General features: G+C 41.7%; 2 protein-coding genes across 3 annotated transcripts; one reads left to right on the top strand and one right to left on the bottom strand.

Moving 5' to 3' along the window:
• The first annotated feature begins 552 nt into the window (after positions 1 to 552).
• On the top strand, positions 553 to 9,611 carry c1qtnf5 (C1q and TNF related 5). Of its 2 annotated transcripts, none has more exons than XM_037087140.1 (5): positions 553 to 694; positions 3,610 to 3,688; positions 3,944 to 4,049; positions 8,353 to 8,597; positions 8,676 to 9,611. In XM_037087140.1, exons 4-5 carry the CDS (start codon positions 8,366 to 8,368, stop codon positions 9,194 to 9,196), a joined length of 753 nt encoding a protein of 250 aa, XP_036943035.1. In that variant the 5' UTR covers positions 553 to 694; positions 3,610 to 3,688; positions 3,944 to 4,049; positions 8,353 to 8,365; the 3' UTR covers positions 9,197 to 9,611. The 2 variants fall into 2 exon arrangements, with proteins under 2 accessions (XP_036943035.1, XP_036943045.1); XM_037087150.1 differs by lacking the exon at positions 553 to 694 and adding an exon at positions 814 to 861.
• Positions 9,612 to 15,966: 6,355 nt separating this feature from the next.
• rnf26 (ring finger protein 26) lies at positions 15,967 to 19,534 on the bottom strand. The gene has a single exon (XM_037083764.1). The coding sequence runs from the start codon at positions 19,039 to 19,041 to the stop codon at positions 17,692 to 17,694; it is 1,350 nt and encodes a 449-aa protein (XP_036939659.1). The 5' UTR covers positions 19,042 to 19,534; the 3' UTR covers positions 15,967 to 17,691.
• Between the last annotated feature and the right edge of the window lie 566 nt (positions 19,535 to 20,100).

The raw sequence follows: 20,100 nt of genomic DNA, 5'->3' as shown, positions 1-20,100 counted from the left end.
AAGTGGCAGTTTGTGAGATTTGGTCAGAATGTTAGTTTAAAACATTTAAAAGTGATTGCAGATATATCTACTAAAGGTAGCATGCTAAGCAGCTAGCCCTGAGATGTAAAAGCGGCGAGTTTGCTACTCTAATAAGTAAACACAGTGTCAAGAAAGGAGATATTTTTCTGCCTAGTTTCTTTACTGAAAAGAAACATACAACTGCACACTGTCTGAATACAAGTTTAGTTCTTGTACCAAACTAAGAAGAGCTTGACTGCTTCATTAACTTGTAGTTTTCCTTCACACTCAACAAATAAGCCAAAAAACAATGACCAGTGCACATTATGTCTTTGGATATGCCGGTAATCCATTTCTAATAATAATGAAACATTTTATTTATATAGTGCTTTTGAGACATGCAACAAATTATGTTTAAAAAAGCAAATGGATTAAGAACATAGTCAGAGTTCAGCATACATATGTCCATCGTCTATATTCAAAACACAAAAGATGTTTCCATCATTAAATTCTGACATAATCTGAGGACTGTTCACTTCCTGTTCACACACCTGATTCTCATCATTTGGAGCTTAGCTGTTCACATTCCCAAATCACCGCTCCACCCTGTCTTCAGAGTCAGAGAGCAACAACAGCAAAAAACTGCACTGAGACTCCAGCTATCATGTAACATGACCTCTATCAAAGCCAACAGGTAAGAGAATCCTTAAGTCAACATTATGTCACATTTCTACCTTAAAGTAACAGCTTTGAAATCCTGTTGATGGTTCAGTGTCTTGTAACAGGGGGAACAGTGTCTCCGTCTCAGCCACTCCGCCCCACTTTCCACTTGTTTCTGCACTGTGTATCTTCACTGAGAGGGTAGGATCACATTGTTACATACATGCTTACTTCAACATACAGGTTTTTCTTAATGGACCTTGCGGTGACAATGAGTGAATGAACTTCATCACATCAGCTTTCCGTGTTTTTGCCTTTTTGTTCTTTTAGCAATAATTGCATGAACTTTGCACGACAGCTATAAATGTTTTAAGAAACAAACATATTTATGTATATATTCAATTTTGGACAACACTTAAAGCCATTGTAATAATTCAGTATACAATTATTTTTGTATTATTTCATTTTTCATGATCCCTCTACATGAGCTAGAACCTGAGAGGGCTGCTGTTTGATTGACAGCTCATTGAGGAGTCTCTATGCCCACCCTAGAACCCACAACAGCCAACGAGCGATGGTGTAGACCAGTGACCCACTCTCTCTTCTTTCTTGTCTCCCCTGAGCTACTGACAGCCAGCCTCCAGTTTACTGATGCATCTTACATCCAATGAGATTTCAAATCCAGCAGGAGTTTGGAGTTTATGCAAGTTTGTGTTGTTTTATGCATTTTGCTCTTTGGCTGTTCTTCCAACTAAGCACATGTTTTTGAATATTTCATATAACTACATAAAGATGTGTTAATAAGGAAATAATGAACTGTAATGAGTTTTCGCTCCTGTTACGCTCAGTTTTTTTGAGATCACAAAAGAGCAATTTCTTTTGCCAGATGTCTGGATATTTCCATAGAGGAAAAAGTGTGAAGTGTTCACTTTGAGCTTGGGCCATATTAGACTATACGATGTGGACCCATTGTCTTCACAGCTTTGTGTGGTCCCGATACCCTGCATGTCTTTGTTTTCATGGTGAGTAGGACCGTCTCTGAAACACGGACCACCAAACTAACACCGCCTTGTTATTCAGCCAACCCAGTCACACTTTCGCTCAATGTTCACCGCCACCACCCACCAGAAAATTAATTCAAAATGTTAGATTGCCAAGTGGCTTCAATTAATGGTAAACCCTCTGAGCAGCAGTTTATGGATTCTTACAGGAAATTAGTGTAGCAGACATAGAATGTGCTGATCCTGGTGCTGCTAATTAAAAACACGTCTTAACTCTGCAGTTACAGCTCGCTGCCTCTACAGGAGCCTGCTGAAAGCCCTCCGCCTCCTCACACCAGCCTGATGACTCAAATTCAAAGGAAAGCCATTCCCATAAAAACAGCGTTTCACTGTTAAAACACTAAGCGGAGCCATGTGTTCAGTCAGGAGGGTTTCACTCTTTGTTCTCAGTGTGCCCGCACATGTTACAGGAAAACACTTCATATGTGTACGGACTGTAGGGCGTGTGCCCGTTTTCATTACATAATTTGAATTGCCTCAGAATGTCATAATAGCACAGAAAGACTGAATGAATTCTGATGAAATGATTTACTCTGCAGCATTTAAACTGTCACTGCAGAGGTTAGCAAACTGGAGCCAAATCCAGTTTTTATAGTTTGCATGATTTTTCACAAATCCATTGTAGATGTAAATAAAACGCTTTAACGTCTTAAACGGCCCACCCTCGAAGATTCATGCAAGATCAGATCAACAAAACAGATCAATATTATAATTAGGAAGGTGTCCTGGATGTTTAAATGGAAGTTTAAACACTCAAAAAACAGTAAAAACCGAGCACAGTTAAATGTATTAGGCTGTACATATTCATGCCACAAAACCGGATGTTTGTAAGGACACGTCGTGGCAATATCCTTCTGTGTTTGTAGAGACCAAAACAGGTATTTTGAGGCAAACCATCATTTTTTCCAAACCATAAACGAGAGGGTTTTTTTTTTTGTATAAACCTAATCAGAGTGTAAGGACAGAGCTGTGACAAGAAAAGAAAAACAGAAAATTGAAAGAAACGTGAAGTTGCAACATAAAGACGCTGAAAGTTTTATCGTTTATGGGGTTTTGCAGAAATGTGACTAGCCAATGTTTATTCTGGCCATCTGCCATATCTCCACCCATTAATGTTTAAAGAAATACGTTTACTGCTTAACTAAACATATTATCATCAAGTAAATGCTGACTGCACAATCTAATGGATTGTCTCCAGGGAAACAAAGGCTGACTGGAGATCCAGTCTGGCCGGCAGCCTTGCACCATTTCTGTCTGCTTTCACACCCCCATTAGAGACTAGTTGAATGAAGAAATACAGTCTTTTTAGGGGAGGAAGTTATTTGTTTGCTCATTAAACCTAAACAAACATATCATAGGCCTGTGTTTCCAATGCTCAAAAAACATGTTTGTGCTGAATGTTTGAATGTAATCGCTGACCCTTGCATTGTACAAAAACAGAGCCCCGCTCCAAGTCTTCATCCTGTTTATGTTCCCTTTTCTCTTCTCCCACAGAGATTACACTCGACAGACCGAGATCTCACACTGCTTAACCATCACGTCTGGTTTTGGCACGGTTCTGGCCCATTTGGGGTCGCTGCTGCACGATAACAGCGCTAACATGTTTCCACTGGCTTGAATTCAAAGGAGCTGTGAAATGTCACCAGCTCAAGTTGAGCTTTGGTTGCCAAAAAGATATTAAGACCTCTTGCTTTATCAACTTAGCGCTGCAGCTGAAAGATTATAGGGAATAGAAGATTTACTGTCAGAGAATCTGTCCTGATATTATCAGAGAAATGGAGCCGATCACCTCATCCTGGAGGCAGAGAGTAAAACTCATGGAGGAGAGGGAAGAATATGTGAATGTGAGCTGACAGTTGTCTTCTTTTTTTGCCATTCTTTTCTTTAGAGCCAGGAGGAACGGCTCATTTTCAGCTGCAGCTTGTTGTGGTGCCTTTCTCTGACCACAGCCCTCTGAACTCTCTCTGGTAATGTCTTGGAAAGGCTCACTGACACTGTTATGCAATCTCCCTAACATTCCTCCATTTATCATCCACCTCATTACTCTTCTCATCCCTCCTTTTGTATTGATTTTTTTTTTTGCTACAGTTGAATATTCCTCTGAATATTTGTGCTGGATAAACATCAAATATTTCCCTCTGTATCCTCCCTTTTCTCGCTCTCCTCCACCCTCTCCCACCCACCCCACTTTCTAATTGGATTTCATTACCATTTCCTTTCAGTTTTTCCCAGCCACACTCGCTGGTCGGGAGAAACAGCTTATACTGGATTCTGGTCGACACTCGGCAGCAGAAGCAGCAGCTCTAAAAGACTTTGCGACATCATCTGGTAAGTTAGTTTGCTGAGATTAAAGCTGCTCTTTGGTTCTTGAATTTCAGGTCACACAGGTGAAATCTACACATGACAGTGTGCAGGGCTGAAAAGACAGAAGAACCGGCATAGTTTTTTCCTTTTTAGACCACCAAAGTGCATCACTGTGTGTAGTGCATGACTGCACAGAGCTTTAAGGCAGTGGTATTCTGATCCTCTACTTCGGCACAAAGTGGGAATACCACAGTAAAAGGACTTACTTACTTGACTGTGAAAGTTTGTATATATCGGCAAAATGTACTTAAAATATCAAAACTGTCAACCCTGTCAGTGTTGAATTGTTATATATTAAATGAACATATTATTCTTTCTGATGTATTCAAGTTAAAGCATGTTTAATGATGTTGCTGGTTCAAGTGGCAATATTTCTAAGCTCTGTGGAAAATACACAATTGTTGAGTAGGTAGAAGCAAGTAAATTATAAGTTTTATCAGTCATACATAAAGATACTGTGTTAGAATATTAATTGTGAAAGTAAAAGTCACCGAAAGAACTTGTTGTAAGAACTTGTTGTATACTAAATGTACACAAGAATCAAAAATAATTTTCTTTGGCAATTAATGTACTTAAGTATCAAAAGTTAGAGTGAAAGTCAAATTATACATTTACATTTATATTATCAGTTATTCAGAATTTTTCTCAGTATTCAAATCATTGTCTTTTTATTAACGAATAACTAAGGTCACATTTTACAACAAAGGGACTAAAAAAAGAGAGAGCTGACAAACTAATCATTACCTAATGATTCATTATCTCTCATTAACTCATCATCATCTTCTAAATATTCCTTGAATCACAGCTAGGAGGAGTAACTAAAACACGATTCATTACTGATTCATACCTTACTTACTCCTCAGTAACTATCTGTGTATCTTAATGTAAAGTGTTAAGGTAACTAGAGTAAAAAGTGTCAGCAACAATATTTCCTGTTGAAATGTAGTTAAGTGGAGGTATAAATTGGCAGAAAAAGGAATTACTCAAGTAAAGTACAAGTTCCTCATAGTACAGTACTTTAATTACATTCCATCACTGAGTATTTAAAAGTTACTTGAGTAACTGTACTTTAGTTACAGAACTTTCCACCACCAGGTTAAGGCCTCATCCAGCGACACAGGGTTGAAATAAATGGGCAGCTTTAACCGCCTGATATTGTGTTACAGTAAATGTGGATTATGTCACTGAACTCCATCTGGTCTAAAGAAAACATGCCAAACTTTTACTCATGTCTGATTTTCAGAGAACTCAGATCTTTGACCCGCCTGTAGAAGTTCATCTTGATCGTCCCAGGTGGCACAAAGTCCAGGTGTTCAATCGACTTACTGAAATCAAGACTCCAGTTCAGTGATCGGGTTCAGTTTTTGTGCAGCAAAACATGTTTCTAATCATCAAAGGGCTACTGAGGAGTGGTTGCAGACAGCTGTTCAGACTCAGTATTTGTCCTCTTGTCTGCTCTCCCCTTCTGCCAGGAATGCTGACATGCATTTTTTCCCCTCCCTCCTCCCTTTTCCCCCCTCACTGTTTCTCTCTTTCCTCTTAATCCTCCTCTGTCTGTCTCTTTTTTTGTGGATGCAAACTGTCACTTTCAATTAGAAGCAGTAAGACGACCAAAAACGTAAACTTTTATCATCATTGTCACACACCACGAACAGCAAGTTTTCATTAGTGAGCCATAAAGTTGGAGTCCCGCTACAAACCGAGAGTGTCAGACAGTTATGAGTCGTCCTGCTCAGCTCATCAGCTCAGTTTATGGTCCTGTGACGCCTGTCCTGACCGCCGAGCAGGGCGACAGTGGAGACGAGCTGCTGACCAAGCAAGGAAAACATTGTGAGTTAGGGTGCTTGATACATACTTCTAGGGTAGGCTGAGGATAGACAGGAAGAGACAGAGATTTTGAAGATGGACCTTCTAACTTTGAGTTGTCACTGTGAATAATTTATGAGTCGGTCGTCTGGCATTCAGCATCTCATCAAGCTTTTATTGGATACGCCTGTTTAGAAACCAGAGCGCAGTGTTTTGTTTTGAAGACGTGATTCATCATTACTTCAGGAAGTTGTGTTGTTTCCATTCCCGTAACACAGCAAACTCTGCATTTTACCCTCACAGAAACGTCACTCGGTCAGTTATGTCACTTTTAATGCAAACGTGTCTTTGTTGTGAAAACTTTAAAGATAAAGTAAGATTTCCACATTAACATGTAATGTACTTCCCAGAGAAATCCACAAGAACAGCGTGTTTCATTATTGGCGAATGTGACTAAATGAATGTGAATGAGGCTGTGGGCTGTCCGGCTGGTTCACCAAACAATACAAACACAGTGAAGGAAATAGACAAACACCTTGATTTAAGTGTACTGCCATGCCACACACTGTCAGAAGGCTTAGATTCTCATGACTCTATTCATGCTGACCACTTCAAGATAAAACCATTACTTTGGACTGTCACGTGTGGTTGGTTTTGACATTGGGTGTCATGGCCATCATAATACTGTCACAGTTATTATTCTTGACTTCAACTGCGGCGGGACAATTTGGACTTGTCACCGAGAAGTCATTAAAGTGTCATTAGGTGTTATTACACTGCAAATTGCCTTTGTAACAATGTAATGATTAATTTTCTGGACCTCAGCAACTTGGCGGTGCAATTTGGTCTTTTCATAAGGCTGGTTTGACAACAGGGAGTTGTAGTTGTTGCTTAAGTACGGTGTCATAACAAAACTGCATTGACAGTTACATAATTGACTGAGTAACGCTTGGAGATGGCCGTCGTGAACATTCATACAGACTTCTTCATGTTTTGGTGTCATTCCAGTCTTATGAACACCCCTTCAAACAAAGTGTGAGGAAGGTTACTGATGGGGAAATGCAGATCTGGTCATCAGAAAAAAATCATGTATTTCAATTCAGGATGACAGAAATAAGCCTGCATATAAATGATGTGTTAAAAGTGATCTTTGCATTCTGTATATTTAAACCACTGTGTAATGAAAAATGACTGGATGTTATTTCAGAGCTTCGGGTGTTTAGATTCAACTTTTGCAGATGTAAAAATCAGTCTGTCCTGCTAATCCTGCCACATGCCTTCCCTGAAACAGAGCATGCTGTTCTGAGCATCATAACTCTCAACCCTTTACTTGAGGAAGCCAAATCACTGGTTGGAGCCAGAAACTGCACCTGTGTTAATAAATACAAGTTTCTTGAGGGTGTTTACATTGCAGTCAAATGTCAGTAAGAGGACTCCACTTTTTGTTACAGCTATTAAATAAATGGTTCTTTTTTATTATTATTATTATTACTGAGTCCCTAGTTACACAACCACTCTTTCATAGTTTATGAACAGCCTTAACAAAACACAAAAACAGCAGGACTCACTGATAGTCAGTTCCAATGTTTTTAACAAGGCAGGGTGAAGTCCAGGGCTGCACCATGTCCAATACTGGTTTCCATATTACAACAAATCCTTTTAAAATTGTCCTGAAAGGTGTAGGTAAGCTTTCCCTGGTGGACCAGTCTCAGTAGCTCCTTTGACTAATAGATAAGTGCAGGGTTGCCCTTAGGAATCCAGAACTTGAGAATGGTCTTTCTTGCTACATATGAGACTATCAAATAGATAGAATAGATTAAATAGACACTATCAATGCATTTGACACACAAATTGCACTCAGTAGAGCGCATACCTCTGCCAAAGCCCATCAGTCTCCTTAATCCACATCAAACTGTATACCAGCAACCTAAATATGATACCAACCAACCAACCATCCAACTAACCAACCAACCGTCCAACCAGCCAACACACAGACGCAGGCGAAAACTAAACCAACTTTTGCCATTTGTACTGAAAGTTTTGGGACAAAATGTCACTGTGCTTGAATCTTAACACTGATCAGAGTCTTGTTTTATGACAGGCCTGTCTGAGAGTCATTAGATTTGTTTGTTTGACTCCCTTTAACTGAAACTAAACTGAAACCTGTGTAACCCTGTGCTGCAGTATGTTTGACAAGAAGGCAAACTGAATATTATACTGTAGGTGCATTAGTCATACAGTAAAACACTCCTTTCAGTGTGTTTACACATGCTGTTCCCTGCTTCTGTAATCTGATAATGTGTGACTGGGAGCGATGTTTATAGTGGCATCTGTGGTGCACTTTTGTTTAATCTGATCACTATTATCCCATTGTAAGCAGTCCAGGTCACAGTTTGGTGTTACTCCCACACAGACTTGTTTGTAAACTATACATTTTCCATATTCCTCTTTTCTCTCTCAGCCCTGACACTGCAATGACCTCACTCAGGCTGTTGCCCCTGCTGAACTCCCTCCTCATCCTCCAAGTCCATCTTTCCAACCAGTTAGAAGACAACAAGATCCCTCCCAGTCTGTGCACTGGTCACCCTGGCATCCCAGGCTCTCCTGGAGTACATGGCAGTCCTGGTCAGCCGGGGAGAGACGGGAGGGACGGGAGAGATGCTGCACCGGGGGAGAAGGGAGAGAAAGGGGACAGGGGAGATCAAGGTGCTTTATTTGACTGATGTACTGTGTATGTGGGTACCCGAAACATGTCTGCTCATATCGCTGCTCCTCTTCCTCCAGGTGAGACAGGAGCACGAGGCCTGACTGGGGACAGAGGCGACCCGGGAGTAAAGGGGGAGAGGGGGCAGGACGGTGAGTGTGCAGTGGCGCCCAAATCAGCCTTCAGCGCCAAATTATCAGAAGGCCGCACTTTGCCCCTCACTGCAGGCGAAGCAGTCCGCTTTGACAAGATCATTCTCAACGAACAAGGTGACTTCAGCACAGAGACAGGACGCTTCACCTGCAAAGTTCCTGGAGTTTACTACTTCTCCGTCCACGCAACAGTCTACCGCGCCAGCCTCCAGTTCGACCTGATGAAGAACTCACACGCGGTGGCATCTTATTTCCAGTTCTATGGCAACTGGCCCAAACCAGTGTCTCTGTCAGGCGGCTCCCTGCTCCACCTCATCCCTGGTGACCAGGTGTGGGTCCAGATGGCTCTGTCTGAGTACAATGGCTTTTACTCCAGTACAAAGACAGACAGCACATTCACCGGCTTCCTGGTGTATTCCGACTGGAAAAACTCTGCTGTGTTTGCATGACATGTGCTCATGAACGAAACAAAAAAAGTCATACCCCACTTTGGGAAATGAACCACAACCTCTTTTCCCTATTTTTCTTAATATGAGAAGTTCTGGAGAGACACAAGTGAATAAGATGTGACACGGTACATCTGTATTTGTGTAATTAGTTTAAAAACACACCAGACAATGTTACATGAATAGCACATACTGTGCTGGTGAAGTGTGAGGTACCGCAGTAATGCTTATTCACTGTTGCAGCCTTTTTTTCAAACTGCTATGTCACTTAATTCTTGTAACAGATGTTGTGACAGCAGCTTCCAGCCAACTCCAGATCACACATTCAAACAGCTTCTACGCTATTATAGCACTTTTATGTCACATCGATGCACAGTGGACGTGGAAAAATGAATAAATCATCACAGTTTTCAAAACACACGGCTGACATCTGACTCACTTTACGGGGGGACACCACCCCGCAGAAACTCGTGATGTATTTATAGTGAAGACAGGGCACTTCACCAAGTTTTGTCCTCTGGAGGGGCAGCCAGGGACTCTTTACTCTAATCCTTTTATTAGGTAATTCAACCCCATTAAACCTCAACTTGTTTAACTATCTATAAGATGGAACTACTAACAGCTCATCAACATCTAAAACATGACAATGGCCTCCGTCCAGACACTGCTCACAAGCCGAAAAGGTTAGCAACCACTGGTTTAATCTTTTGCATCATGTTTTATAATTTTGTCATATGTTTTAGAAATGTAAAATCATATTCTGAACACTAACTAGCCACCGTAACTGTGAAATAATCTACTATTGTAAAACTCCAATATTTCCCTAGATGTAAAAAAAATCTTGAAAGTACAGTCACTTTCCACCACTGCCTGATCAATCAGCTTCAGTGTGGCACTTTTTTTAATCAATAAAATTCGACACCAAACTCTGTTTTTTTTTATCCCCAAAAGCAAAGTACTACCAAAGTAAATACCATAATGAAAAGGGCTGGAAAATGTTCACTTTCCACTGGATTTACTCTGTTTATTTCTCTTCTAATGATTTCACCAAATGCTGTAAGTACCTCGACAGACTCTCCAGCTGCACTTCAGTACGCTGAGCTTGTCGGGGCGAGTCATCTCCTTCTTCCCGTCACTGTAGTTTAAAACAATAACACGGATGATTTTATCGAAATAGCCTCTTTTCAGACTCAGCCCCTCCGTGCCTGTCAAATGGGCTGCGCTCCCTCACACATGAGAAAATGTTATTTTCCCTCAACTCCTTGGGACTCCTACACATAATTAAGCTTTAAATATATCCTCATAACTTTTCCCTCTAGGGCAGAATGAGAGAAGCAGGGAGTTAATCAATCTTCCCCTGGCATCAGTAAGCTATTTCCATTAGTTCACGGCCTGTGAATCGCTCTCTAACTGCTTTAAGGCGATGGCCAAGCAGACAGTGACATCACTCCCTGAACTACAGAGTGCTCATTGGTGGAAGGGGCGTCTGTTTGGGTGAAGGAGAGTGATGATGCACAACTGACGCTTTGGGATCGTAGGTCGGGTCAGTCGCCGTCAAAAAGCATTAGTGTTTGACATTTGAAATGCTGCCGCTGGGTAGATATCAAAGTAACGGCTGAAAATGACAACAGCCGTGAACAAGTTCGCCAATCTCACATTTCTCTGCAGTGCAAATCAGCTGCCAGTTGTCTAACCAGAAGTGAACGCTGTTTTCCAGCATGGGGCAGTGTTGTATCATGGTTCAGCTGCTCATACACTGTCTGCAGGGGCATCTGCATAGGAGAGTGTCATCATGACTTTGTGGTTCAGCCTTTGTGGACAGGACTCTCCATTTCAACCAGCTCTGTCTGCAGTGTCTGAGTCCTGACGGGCCTCCATGATGCAGGCAACAGTGGCTGTGCACACACACACGTGTAAAATACATCAGGATGTTATCATTCAGCCCAGCAACAATCCAGGGAGTCCAGTATATATTCATAATATTCTTCTTCTAGCAAATATTCACAATTTACAACTAGGAAAGGAAATTAAGTGATTTCTTTCAAAACCAGATATTTAGCATTTGAAACATGTTTTTTCTTCCACACCTGAATCAAGGGTCTAATCACAGAGGATGTCATTCACTGTGCAGCTCATAAAGCCTACTGAGACTGTGATTTGTGAATATTTAAGAGAAATACACAAAATTAAAAGGCAACTATGCATTTTCATGGGGGAAAAAAAGACAAATTCAGGGCACTTACTGTCACAGTGGAGGCACTTATGTGGACAAAATCCTCAATAAATGCTAAACCAGATGGATTAAAAACCTCAGTCACATAGTTTACGTGCTCTTCTCTGCTCATTAGAAATAAAAGTTGGTGCAGCATAAAGACACTTGCTTTGAAAAACCTGTGAATAGTATTTAAATCAGTGAGTAGTTGTTGAGTACCCCTTCAGCCCGGGGCCATCCGTCTTTTTCTGAATGAACAGTGGCACGTTTCAGTCTGAAGGTGAAAGTTCAAGTACCGCCGTAATGAGCCCTCTGACCTGATGGCTATCGTCCAGCGTCCGACTTGCAGGAGCCCACAGACTGAATCTCTGCATGGCCCTTACATCACACGCTGCATTTACTCGAGGCTATCAGGATTATCTGGATTAATTAGGACAAACCTCTTCATTGCAGTTGAGTCAGGGTTGGAACGGAGGCCATGGGTGATGAGCTGCCTGCCTCCTCTTCTTCTTCTCCCTCACCTCGTCACTTTACTGTCCAACAGTTTAATTCAATCACATGATTTTCTCCTTGGTGTGTCTTATCCAGCGGTGGAGGACACATTCAGTTTGTTTACTGAAGAAACAATGCAAACATTGACAACACTGACAAAATAAAAAAGTCAAAGTCCTGCACTGAAAATTTCACTTAAGTAAAAGTGTGTGATTATAATTAGAAAAATGTACTTAAAAGTAAATGTCCCATATGACTGTTAAACTATCATCACATCATAGTTCCAAGATGGAGCCGCGTGAGTGGCAGCCTGTCACAGCAGCTCTTGCTCTGTCACTGCTGGGACAAACAAAGATTTCTGATTCTGATTCTAATTCCGATTAGAGTATTATCATTACAAACAAGTAAAAGCTGGATTTTATAGCACTAGTGGTTATTTTCTCCATTAAAGCTGCTGTAAATGTTATTTATATATCTTGTTAAAATAAGTGTTTAAGGGTTTATACCCCAACAGTAATGACTGTTAAAGGAGAACTTCGGTCGATTTAAACATGCAGCTTCATTGCTCAAGCTACCCCTGACTTGCCAGTACCGAAGATGCAAACACATTTGGTCCAACCATTACAGGGCTCCGTGAACGGAGAGTTAGCATTGACAGCTAACAGCATAGGGTCAGAACTTTACACTGTGCTTTATGCTTCTTAACATGCTCCAAATCTCACCCCAAAAGTTATGCAACATCAGCAGACACCTTACAACACAGCACTGTAGTGCGTATGACTCAAAATCAATAAAAACGTAGTTAAAACAGTGTGTTTGTGCAAGGAGCTACATACAGGTTTGTTGACATCCCTGTCTTCCGGTAGCTAGACCAAACTAGTATATCCATCGAGCCTGTGTTTGTCCCTCACTGGCAGAGATGGAAACTTGAATTTTGCAGACAGAAACGTATTCCAGCATTTTTGTTTTCCTGTTCATAATGTACATGTCCATGTTACAGCCTGTCATGAGCCATGAGCCTTACAATAGCCTGTTAAGCCTGTTAAGCGCACGCTCGATGGATATACTAGTTTGGTCTAGCTACCGGAAGACATGGATGTCACCAAACAGGTATGTAGCTACTTGCACAAACACACTGCTTTAACTACTTTTTTAAATTCATTTTGAGTCATACGCACTACAGTGCTGTGCTGTAAGGTGTCTGCTGATGTTGCATAACTTTTGGGGTGAGATTTGGAGCATGTTAAGAAGCTTAAAAGACAGTGTAAAGTTCTGACCCTATGCTGTTATCTGTCAATGCTAACTCTGTGTTCACGGAGCCACGTAATGGTTGGACCAAATGTCTTCGGTACTGGAAAGTCAAGGGTAGCTTGAGCAATGATGCTGTATGTTTAAATTGACGGAAGTTCTCTTTTAAGAGTGTTTGATCAGCGCTGTCTGTGTCTCATGCAGGTAAATAGAAACTACATGTTCTGCTATCCCTGCCCAATGAATCCAATCAGGACAGAGACTTCAGTAAAGAGAAGCAGTCCTGTCTGTTCGTGAACGTACAGAGAGCAGGGAAAGCTTCCAATTCTGGCACTCCCAGTGACGGCTTATCATAACTGCCAAACATGCCACGCGATGAAAACACAGTGAGAAAGAGAGCTGAAACAGAAAGTGAGATGAAATTAAAAACAACACTTACAGCGGCTGTAATCAGTTGATTGTGAAAACACAGTGAGAGATGCTGTCACAATTACCAAGAGCCTACAATGAAATGAGGTATTCACAATAGTTGTTGTGTCCAAACAATAATATATATCTTAAAATTATTCCAAGTTGTTGCCAGGTAATTTTTTCTGTAAGTGACTGACTGATCAATTCAGCCTTACTTGTATATATTTTATATTTTAATTAATATTTAAAACATGTTTTGTGAGAAGTGGACTAGAATTAGTGGCATGAAAATAAAAGACTCAAGTCAAAGCAACAACACCAGATCCCCTTTCGCATGTTACATTTTGTCTTTGCATCATGATGGATGCCACTGGCATGTCATGTCAGGATGGCTGATATTAGAAATAGAAACAATCCTTCCTGTAGCTCGTCTATGCAGTGAAAATCTCTTATCGTTCATGAGCCCCCATAGGGGGGTCAGAGGTCAGGGTCGCCCCTGGATCAACACTGTTTGTCTTTGACATTTTAGCCGGGCAGATGCTCACTGTGATGATGGCTTCTGGTTTTTGGAGTGGTTTTCCCACTCGCTGAGACACCAAGATTAAAGCACACAATTTATAGATGATGGAGAAATAAAGAGCCACAGTAAGAAATGGAGACAGTGATCCTAAACAGAGAGTCTGAGTGCGGCAGGGAAGAGTGCACCAAAGTCTGACATTTTCCCACACTGCTCCCCGGCCAGGACCACCGGGGTCAAAAGGAAGAGGTCGAATCCCGAGAGTATAAAGCTCTCCTTTGGTTTACCCCTCTCTGCTCTTCCTCTGACATTAAGCTTCCTCTCCTCTGTTAACACCAGCCTCGTTTACGACTAACATATAAACACTGCTGCGGCTGGGCCCGCAGGTCAGGAGACAGTCAACCACCCCTCAATTTGTTATTTGACCTCTAACTGCTTAGTTCGGTGTCATCCAGCAGAAACCTGCACACACCTCTCAGTAATAAAGAGAGGCCATGTATCCTGTTGCTGGATGAGACGATCAATCATAAAACTTCAATCTGTAAAAAAGAATATATATAGTATAAAAATGTCACTGAATACCTTGTTTTATCCAGGCTTAGAGAGAAACAGAATGCATGTGACGGGATCACATAATCAGGATTAAAATAAAAAAGCTCACTATACTCTGGAAAAAGATGTGATACATTTTTTAACAGGTAATTAGTGACTGTATCCTAATACATTTTTAAAGTTTCTCTCGCAACCCTGGTTTCTATCCGGGCAGATGTCTGGTATGAGGCTCGGGATATTTTTAGAGAGAACAGTGAGAACGGGAATGAATTCATACACCACAAAGCTCTGGTGAATTGTCATATGGTGCTGGAAGTGGTCCCGTATGACCGTTGGGGGCCCACCCTCGCCCAGACTCCACAGCCTCCAAACACTCTTCACAAATGCATGACATGAAAGATGAACTATCTCTGGAGTTTTGCATTATCTCCAGTTTCAAATAGGGCGAGGACAAGTGAAAGTTAACTGTGGATATTCCTCTCACTGTTTCCCAGTTGTAAAAATCTGCATTGCCCACTACATATGAAAGCCCAGGGGGCATACTGCTGGCAGCGTGAACGCTATGAACAGATGGTGGACACATTAAAACCAAATTTGGTAAAAGATACAGAAGCTAGGGCTTAAAGTATGTAGGTTGGTAGGATTCTAAAATGGAAATGTGGCTCTCTATTCTGTGTAGGAATCTAGTAGAAAGAGCACAGGTGCTATCTGTTCAAGTGTCCCTGTAATCCATTGCATTCTGACATTTAATCAACATGCACAAACTGAAGCAGCTTAATGGAATACTAATTAGCGACTACAAATTAATCATCTAAGTGATTTTGAGAGGTGTATCCAGCTTCTATGCAAGAACTGTCAAATGGATACTCCGCACAAATAACGGGCAGCATATGACCAAAGCAACCTCTTACTGCTGCTACTTGTAGCTGCAATTCGCTGCTAAGCTCAGTTAGCCGTGCAGCTAGCACACCTATCATTATTATAAATCCTACTTGTGGGGTTTATAAAAGCCTGCAACCATGCTAGCCAGCTAGCCCCAGCACATACTGCTCAAAAGCTTGTGTGCTAGTAGTGTAAACACCAACATCCTGGTCTAAACTGCTAGCTGTATGGCTAACTGTGCTGACTAGCTAAAGCTTCTACAGTTAGCAGCAATTAGGGGTGCTGCCCCCAAACAGTTTTAGGCAGAATTTGACAGGTGACTTACATTCTTATGTATTGCACCTTTAAGTCATCCATCAAGAAAATCATGTGTAGATCTATATTTGATGTACCGACATGTGTCCTATGACAACATTTATAAAGGATTATTATGTTTTACTGATGAGGTAGATCAGATGAGACAGCTTCATTGATTGCTTTTATTATGAAAAGAAGACTTGCCAGTTGGCATTAGGCATTCATAGCATTATTAAAAAGTTACATTCACGTCTTCAAATACCATTGTCTCACATTGTGTCATACAAACTGCCGGTAGTAGCAGATGATGGTCATATGAGCCGTTTTCACTCAACCGCAACCCTAGAGGAGTAGTCTACAAATGACTACAGTCTGGTCTATGGAAATCATTTGCAACCTTAATTTCATCTCCAGGCTGCAAAAACAATGCACTAATCAAATCATACAATGACTACGAGGAAAAAAAAAGAACATTAATAAAGAAACAAATGAGGGCATGTGACAGACCTGACTCTTCACCATCAACAATAAGACATGCTGCGGAGTCACAACAGTGCCCTGTAAACTTTAAACACAGATCAATAGCAACACTTTGAGAAACAAAAGCAAATTAAATTCCAGAATGTTATTAGTTTATGGTCCATTTACACAACAAAAAAATCAATGTTTTATTACAATGACAAAGGAAAGGGAAAACGTTTTATGGATTATGTGTTGGTGGTGACTGTAATATGCCTCTGATGGAAGACTGGAAGAAGTCCTATCAATAGAACAAATAAATGGAGTAAAGCTATATTTTATCAGGCCTGACTGGAAAAGTACAAACCACCTTTTCTTTAAATACAGAACACCCTTTGTTTACTCCATACATAGCTCTGTTTGAAGTGGTCATCACTTACAGAAATATATCTAAATAGTAAAAGCTGTTAAGACAGAACGAAACAAAAGGTGAAGGTGTTGCTGTTCACACTTCAGCATGTGTGGAATCATTTGTAGACTTGTGCGCTAAAGCACCAAATTGTAGTTCGTCACAGCTCGGCCCACTGAAAGCGCAACATTTTAAGACAGGAGCGGTGGTAAACATTTCAGCATCAGGGAGGGCACTGATGGGTTACCATGGCTACGAGACCTGAGTATCAACGTGGCAATACTGAATATTTAAACAGGCGCATCTTGCCTGTACACATCTGGGTCCCAAATCCATACTACAGAGTGATTATGGGTTAAATAATGCAGCCAGTGTGCGTGCGTAAACAAAAACATTGACAAAAGACTTGAGGAGGCTGCACCAACATAATTGACTGGTGGTGAAACAGTACAGTTACGTTTTTGGAAAAAACGTTCTGCTTGTTCTGTGGTGGCACTGTAACAATGTTGTTTGATTCAACAGCATTCATTTCTTGTATACCAACCTCAAAAGCAGTGTACTACACACAGTAGTAGTACACACTTTGTACAGTTAGTAGATAGTTTGAAATTGGGACACTGTCTGTGTTTTCCTTGCAAACTGTTCTCAAAAAGTTCACTAGGTAGGTCTGGTGATATTTTCTATTTCTTACTGTCATTTAATCCCATAGATCACTTTACACCCACTTGCAGTGTTTACTGCCATTTGAGTCATGCTTGTTAAAAACTACAGAGCCCAGTTGTTTCTCTTATAATTTAACTACATAACTGTGACCTGTTTTTAAAGACATACAACAAAATCTGTTGCCTGTTTTTTCTGACAGAAAGAAAAATGTAGACTATTACCAGGCTTATCCTTTAACACAACCTCACACACAACACAAATCATAACTCAGACAACATTGCAGTGGTGGTAAAACCTAAAATGTAGATGCCGTTCCATGTGGTCAGACGCGCGCAGATCCACGTCCCTTGGTCCCTTCAAAGATACACGTCCATAGTGTTGAGGATCATGTGCCGACAGAGCGGGCAGTTCTGTTGGTAGATGGGCTGCCTCAGCAGGATGTTCGTACAGTCTCTACACAAGCAGAGGTGCCTGCAGGGCAGCAGCACCACCGTCTTGGTGCAGTCCTGACAGATCACACACTTCTTCCTCTCCTCCTGCTCCTTCAGCAGAGTCAGCAGATTCTCGGCAGGCAGAGGTTTACCATCTTTACCTGAGGATGACTGCTTCTTCAGCGGTCTGTCCGTGCTTGACGAGGGGAAAACTAAATCCAGCACCTCCTGTTGGGCTCCATCTCCTGCTCTCCCATCCGGTGGGTCCCGCCTCTCCTCTCCGGGGTCGCCATCGCCTCTTACCCTGTTGTTGTTGTCCCTGTGCAGCTGTGTCCTCAGACTCAGACGTAGCTGGCTGCTGAGCCGAGACAGCTGCTGCCAAAGTCCTCTCTCTAACAGGTAGAGGTGATGGAGTATCCTGGGAAGGCGCTGCATGGCCACACGTACAAAGTGTGGCATGCTTTGCAAGGCTGAACCAAGGCGGCAGAGAGCCAGATAAAGTCGACGTAGCGCAGGAAAGGAGTTCATATAATCCAAAATCCGCGCAGCAGCTTGTCGGGTCAGCTCTGGGTTCAGGTAGACAGTGGTGGTTAAAGCAATAGTGAGAGTGAGTAGGAGGCCATAGATGTTCAATATGAAGATGCTGACAAACATATGGACCAGTGACACCAGGAAGTCCAGCACTAGTTTACAGGGTGACCACAGGAAAGCTGAAGTCCCAACCAGACTGCTGTACAGAAAGGTGAAGGAGGTCAGCGTGAGCTCCAGCACCTTCTGCAGTGGGCTGGAGACCGTCTGCCACACACTGACCGCCGCCAGGTAGATATTCTGGGTGGCAATGAGCGCATAGTTGACCACGGTGTTTGCAAAATACACCACCAGGCTCACAGCGATGCCACAGCCCTCCAGTACTGACAGCAGACCTCGACACAGCTGCTCCTTCCCACGAAGCAGGACGTGCATGGACAGGTAGCCCACCATCTTCAGGCTCTCCAGCAGCCCCTCCAGAGCCAGCAACAAGCTCCCCAGCGCGGTGACGGTCCCCTGGGCTATGTTCGACGTCGCTTCCGCCATGGACATCAAGCCAAACAACAGTAGGTTTCCCAGCTCCAGCACCGAGTAGAGGAGGAGGGTCGGCAGGCTGTGTATGAAGTGTATAACCGCCAGGATGGTCCGCACCACGGCGTGGACGACGAGGAAATTCAGGTCCAGCAGCAGGCAGACAGCGTCCAGGCATTTTCCTACGGTGGACAACACAAAGTTCACCAAACCCATGGTAGTATGTCGTGTAGCTGTCCGTGTTTACCACTCGGTGCCCTCAGGTCGCCTCCAAGGCAAAGTCCATGCCGTCTTTATTTATTCAGACGTTAGCTACATTTTTGTCCACGGCGTTAGCCTCTCCCGTGTCACACGAAGCAGTAAGTCACACCGTCACTTGTTCAGTTTTCATGTTTTCCTCAGATTTGTTCGGCTGAAACGACGAGCTGACATGGTAAACACATGCGTTACAGAGGCGGATGTTTAAGTTCAAACGAGAGATAGACACTTCCGTTTAGTTTCCTCGGTTTCGTTTTGGCTCTCTGGATCCGGAAAAAAATAACAAATTGAACAGTCACAATTCAAGCTACTTGATTTGTGAAACAGTCCGGTGAAATTAGGAGGAACTCAGAGAAGCCCAGCGAAATATTCGATATGTTTATCGCCCTTACTATAGCCGCCATGTTTGTTTTGGTCGTGTCATGTGACCGGTGACTACTTCCGGTGAGTTTGCGCAACTTCACAGACAAGCGATATTTAGTTTTTTTTTTAAATTATTTATTATTGATTTGTTTCTATTAATTGTAATATACAAACATCAGTTGCATAATATAAGGCAAAAGGTACAGAGAAAAAAAATACAAAAATAACTCCAGGCAATGTCAAAATAAAAGAACAAAAAATAATAAATAAAAAGGTGACAGACTTTCCTCAGGCAAATAATTAGTAAATATTTCTTATTAAATAATACTATACTGTCAACATTTCTTATTGGTCATCAGCATGTTGCTTTATGAATATGGCATTTCCTTAATGAAATAAAAATAATGCATTCTTTTTTATCATTATATTCAGTATGAGTCATAACATTTTCCTCCTCAAATGGAGATGGTATGTGTTGTTTTGCATATAATGCAATTCTCAAACTATTTGCAGATAAAGATACAATATGAGCAGCCATAAAACAGATGACTTGTACTTTACTGTTCAAATGCAGTATTTTTTTTTAATTGGAACATTACAGTACAGTAGCCCCTTCTAAAATAGAAAATTTTGAACAATAGAGAAACTGAATAA

The sequence above is a fragment of the Acanthopagrus latus genome, chromosome 2 (genome assembly GCF_904848185.1).
Source record: "Acanthopagrus latus isolate v.2019 chromosome 2, fAcaLat1.1, whole genome shotgun sequence".
NCBI lineage: Eukaryota > Metazoa > Chordata > Actinopteri > Spariformes > Sparidae > Acanthopagrus > Acanthopagrus latus.
This window is presented reverse-complemented; position numbering and strand designations above follow the sequence as displayed.

Excerpts from the sequence above, each read along its gene's own strand:
- c1qtnf5 (XM_037087140.1), top strand. The coding sequence starts at position 8,366 with ATGACCTCACTCAGGCTGTTGCCCCTGCTGAACTCCCTCCTCATCCTC. Across the intron at positions 8,598-8,675 it reads AGGGGACAGGGGAGATCAAG|GTGAGACAGGAGCACGAGGC; the intron begins GTGCTTTATTTG and ends CTCTTCCTCCAG.
- rnf26 (XM_037083764.1), bottom strand. The coding sequence starts at position 19,041 with ATGGGTTTGGTGAACTTTGTGTTGTCCACCGTAGGAAAATGCCTGGAC.